The sequence below is a fragment of the Seriola lalandi genome, unplaced genomic scaffold (assembly GCF_002814215.2).
Source record: "Seriola lalandi dorsalis isolate HSWRI2012SDOR001 ecotype SW California unplaced genomic scaffold, Sedor1 jcf7180002054583, whole genome shotgun sequence".
Lineage (NCBI taxonomy): Eukaryota > Metazoa > Chordata > Actinopteri > Carangiformes > Carangidae > Seriola > Seriola lalandi.
The window spans coordinates 1,673,754-1,678,938 of NW_019525136.1; the positions used below are offsets into that span (position 1 = coordinate 1,673,754).

Below are 5,185 nucleotides of genomic sequence, written 5' to 3' on the forward strand. Positions count from 1 at the left end.
GGGGGGTCAGATGCTGTGGGGGGTGGGTGTGTCTTTCTTTACCACCTTTACAAAAGATGAAATCTAAGTAGCTCCTTTTCCAGGTTTGTTGCCATGTGCCCGGCAAATCTGCAACCCCCGAATAATGACCCAACTCAAACCAAGAGATGCACGGTTTGTCATTGAGGACAAAGGGGGTTGGGGGTGGATGTGGGTCTGGCATACGTTTCATCAACTATTCTAAAACCCTGAGGTGTCAACAGTCCACTGACAAACAGGTGAGTATAGACAGAGAGTCTCTACAGCTTAAGTGTCCTCAGGACAACAATTTCTGGTTGTCTTTACAAAAAGAAAGAAAAAAAGGACAAAATCAAATTCTTAACCGCTTGAGTGTGAAAGTGAACATTTTCACTTTTAGATCAGTCATTTCTTGCTTTGACTTAAACAGCACAATCTCCCCATTCTCCTTTTGCTTTTTTTTTTTTTTGTTTGTTTTTTTTTTAACCTTGGCTTCTTCACTGACATCCCATGTGAAAGACACAGCGTTGTAGGCGATTTCCTCCACGTTCCCAATCGTGCAGAAGCTCTCCTTGTAGTCGGCTGCAAGCAAAGTGAAGATCAGAGAAAACTGTTTCAAAACTGTGGCACAAGGAATACAGCAATATAAACAATATGAAAATACTGCATCACATGTAAAAACCCTGTATTCAAAATCCCATTTCATTGTATTCTAAGCAACATACCTAAAGTATCAAAAATAAAAAGTCCTGGTTCTACAGAAATATGCCCCCATGGCTGGTATATTATTATGTATCATATTAATGGATTGTTCATACTGCTATATCAATGCATTTAGCATCTTAGTTGCTTTTTACTGTTGCACACAGTGAAGGTGAAGCTAGTTTGAACTATTTCGAAATAAAAAAGCGCTACAGTTGGGAAGTTTACTCCAACTAAACTACCCAGGCATATAAAACATGACAAGGAGCCCCAACTAGACTTTTTTGTATCATTCGTGTCATAAGTATCACAAAGCAAAAAAGGCTGAAAGCCACTGGTTTAATCTCTAACAACGCACTGAATTCTATAAGATCATTATATGTTTTTAATGCAAAATCATAATCTGTAAAGAAACTATAGCTGTCAAATTTATGTAAAGGATTAAAACTACAGTATGTCCTTCAAAAACCTTGTGGAGTAGAAGTATGAAGTAGCTTTAAATGGAAATACTCAAGTGAAGTACAGTAAAGTACAAGAGCCTAAAACTTGAATATATGTACTTAATTACTTTCCACCACTGTTCAGCTGCTAGGAGACTGTTCTGTCTTTAAATAAAATGTTTAGACTCATTATCAAGTGAATCTTTAACCATCTATATCATAATCTCGCATCTTTTCACAAGACAAAAAAAAAGTTCCAAATTAGTAAAGATCTCCACACTGCCCTTGTTACCCCCCTAAAACACCCAGCCTCTGCTCATGCAGGCTAATTTCTACCCGCCATGGTATTGGCATGAACTTGCCAAAGACAAAACCACCATAGTGTTTGACACTCAATTCCATCCAGTTTGAAACCACAGGTTGAGGCCTGTCTCTTGCTGATTGTACAGGATATGGCCTTAGTCCAGGCCCCCACCTATTTCTCCTGTTAACGTCTATGCAAATGCAGACCCATCTTGTCACAGAACTCCTGTGAGAATCGAGGACTGACAGTTATTCAAATAGTGACAGGATTCCCCCATGGAAGCTCCTGTAGGTTTCCCACCTGCTTACTGTCTCTTTACCTGCGTGGGTTTGTGCATCTGAGGAGTCAAAATATCTATATTCATATTCATTCATTACATAAGTGTGAGTTTTTTTCTATCTGGATCTACTCCCCATCTGTTCTACTTATAAACCCCATCCAGACAGAAGTGTAACAATAATCATCTTACCAATGTCCAGGACTCTCTGTTTAGCTGTGTGCTGACGGGAATGCCAGTACTTCCAATTCTTCAGCTGCTCGTCTCTGCACTTGTCTTCCCCAAAGACGACCATGATAACACTCTGCAGTGCAAGATATAGTATAATGAAAAATTAAAGTGAATAAAAAGTAAATATAACATTTCTAGGTGTGAAAAGGTTTCATGCTACTGAACAATAAGCTAACAGTTTAATTTTCAACCTCTACCTTTACACTTTCTCACCATTTACTGTATCTGCCCTCCCTCACCTGTACAATACTGTCGTGCTGCCGCTCAGAGCCTCCCATGGTGCATTGCTCACTACTGGATGGGCTCCCATCAGGCCCCTGTGACAGCGTCGGTCGACTCACCCGCACTTTGCCTCTGTGCTGACATAGGGATGATCTGAAGCCGGTCTCAGACAGTGTCAAAGCGTAGAACTGGCCCCGGTTCAGGTAAGCCATGGGTCCTTCTCCTCGCCGCAGCGACATGCTGGCCTCCAGACTGTATTGGAAACTATCACTGTATGAAAATAAGCATGTGAGGAAACGTTTGACACCCCATCATGGAGACAGTCTCTCCTCTGATACAAGAATAAAACACAGTTTTGTATTTACAAGTAAAATGAGCACAAATGGTGTTAACATTTTAACAAAAAACAAATCAAATTAGAATGAATTCCGAAGATGTGTTTTCTGAGAGGGCTAAGTTGTTTGGAAGTGGAAAGGGTTTGTCTTTAATTTACAAATGGAGCATTAAAGAAGGTTGTTATAGCAAGAAGAGCTTCGAATGAATCAAAGATACTTTGAGGTGCAATAGCATAGATGTAAGTATTATAATATTGTATATATTTACTATCTTCACAAGCCTGATACAACGCAGAGCTCCACTTTTGTCCTGAAACTGTGATAAACATATGAATGAACCACACCCACGTTCCACCCTTACCATGAACACACACACTGTAGTTTATTTTGACTCAGGGATAAATACACCATCCTGCGGTTGTACAGCAAATCATTTCAGTTGAAAATGGTCCCCAACAAGTTCACCATTTCCTCCTGTTTGAGTTATGTTTGTTAAAAACTACTATGCCCAGCTGTTTCAGGGAAATAATCTATTGAAAAATATATTATTATAATATATATACATATTTGACCCACTTTCTTCAGTAGGAATGAATGGGCTTGGGGCGGAGAGCCACAGAACAACATAATTAACACATTGTTGGTCTTGGTCTTTTCATGGGACATGAACAAAGATATAGACTATAGCTAGTCTTCTGTATCATTTGCATGCACATTAAACCAGTGTAAATCTTTTGGATTTGTAGTGTGTCTATCTACATGTTCAGTGTATTTGTTTGTATCTGACTTTCAACTCACACGGGTAGGCTGTAGTGGAAATCACCATTTCCTGAGGAAGGACTTCTGTGGTACATCTGTGAAAGAACATAATATGCGCCATGTGTTTCCAACGGGAAACTACTCATCAAGCAAAAAATCCAAACAATGTGACTATGACTTATAATGCAGGACATAATGCCACCTCCACCTCACTCACCTCTCCCTCCACAGTATCCTCGTACGTGCTGTCTGGAGTGCTTCTCTGATCATCTTTCAAGTACCCAGAAAGGGACAAATCATAGCAGCTCTGCTCGTAAACCATCCTTATCCGGTCTCTGGGATCTTCCAGACAGGAACCTCCAGAAGAGGACACTCCCATGGACGTCTGGCCCTCTGTCTTGACCAGAGCAAGAGCTGCCCCACCTTTACCTTTACCATCTCCTGCTCTGCTCTCTCCTGCAAGGCTGGTAGTTCCGTACCTGCAGCCCTGATGTTCTGTGGTGGTGCTATTGTTTAGAGAGAGGTTGACAGGCACGGATCTAAGAGCCTGAAGATGGTGGTCTAGTATTTCCAAGTTCCCACAGTTATTGGGTCCAAGAGCAGAGGGGTCTGTGGGTTTAACACCGCTGGAGGCACGTCCCCTCTCTCTGACCTGACGGGGTTATAGCAAACACAAAATATAAGATCTGAAACACTGTGTGGAAATTGGCTTTTTATGAATTGGTCTGTAATGTAAAGCCTTCCACACCTTGTAGTAGTCATAGAGCAGTCCCAGAGCTGCTGCACTGTCCTCATCTCCATTGATGCTCATCATGGCCTTAGTGGCCGCAGTCAGTGGGTTCTCCAGGTAGCTCCTCCATGCCTCGTCCTCACTGTTGAACACCCTGCCTGAGGGCACCGACACTTCATTCGGTATCACCACCACCAGCCGTTTACTGAGAGGTCGACAGGACAATGGGAAGAGACAATAAGCCGTGTTGTTACTGCAAATTCAATCTGTCATTAACAGAGGCCACGTCTGCCAAGCCACCAAGTCTGCCCCAGGCTGTTTCTCACCAATCTACAATCTAATAGCCCGGTCCATGTGAGGTGTGTTTATCTAAGTTCACTGAGGAGTAACTGCTTCTATATACCACATTTAAATAACAGAAAGATATACTGAGAGCTGATCAAAATTAAGAGTTACTTTTTAAATATCCCATTTATAAGATATCATCCAAAGAAGCTGGTAAGTAGTGATATTGTTTGCAAGACCTCAGTTTTAAAAAGGCACATACTGTTTGTTTATATATATATATATATATATATACACACACACACACACACACACACACACTTTTTAATATTTACACAGTTAAGACCAATCTTTATCAACAATTATAGTACATCACTGTAATATTACCATTATATTCATTAAGTAATGTATGTGTCTGTGATGCATTTGCCACCATTTAATAAAAATGACTGCATGTCATATAAATGTAGGAATAAAAAATAGAGATCATGCATTTTTAATCAAATGGGAAAGGTTCTGTTCTGCATATCCAAAGAACAAAGAGCCACACACAAGACAATTCAAATATTTGAAGCACATAAAAGAACTGGAGTAAAACTGACAAAACATATTAACTGTGATATTAATGCGTCTCTCCTACCTGTCCAGATCCATGCTGCCTCCAGGACTCTCCGATGTTGTCTAGGACTTGCTTGAGAAACTGGACTTTCTAGTTAGTGCAGGTAAGTTTCTGTGGGAGACTGAGAAAACTAGGCCGACAAGAGGCGGGCTGTATTTAACCTCGCAGTCAAAACAGCCAATGAAATCATCTGTAACCGAGCGCACTAAGATATATTGGACTGTCTTTGATAGCAGGTCAATTTTGAGGTTACGCATGGGCTAGGTTTGTATTCTGGTTAGAAA

The 5,185-nt window shown here is 40.8% G+C and overlaps 1 protein-coding gene across 2 annotated transcripts in view; it reads right to left on the reverse strand.

Moving 5' to 3' along the window:
- LOC111664119 (grainyhead-like protein 2 homolog) overlaps positions 1-5,185 on the reverse strand; it is a 12,172-nt gene extending 6,987 nt beyond the window's left edge. The window contains exons 1-7 of one of the 2 annotated variants that reach the window (XM_023418592.2): positions 4,923-5,185; positions 4,016-4,202; positions 3,485-3,919; positions 3,307-3,362; positions 2,293-2,443; positions 1,913-2,024; positions 485-579 (exon numbers count right to left, since the gene is read on the reverse strand). In XM_023418592.2, coding sequence (XP_023274360.1) covers positions 485-579; positions 1,913-2,024; positions 2,293-2,443; positions 3,307-3,362; positions 3,485-3,919; positions 4,016-4,202; positions 4,923-4,936 — 1,050 coding nt within the window. In that variant the 5' untranslated portion in view covers positions 4,937-5,185. Of the gene's footprint in view, positions 1-484; positions 580-1,912; positions 2,025-2,190; positions 2,444-3,306; positions 3,363-3,484; positions 3,920-4,015; positions 4,203-4,922 lie in introns of both variants that reach the window. The other variant, XM_023418589.2, reaches the window with a different exon arrangement.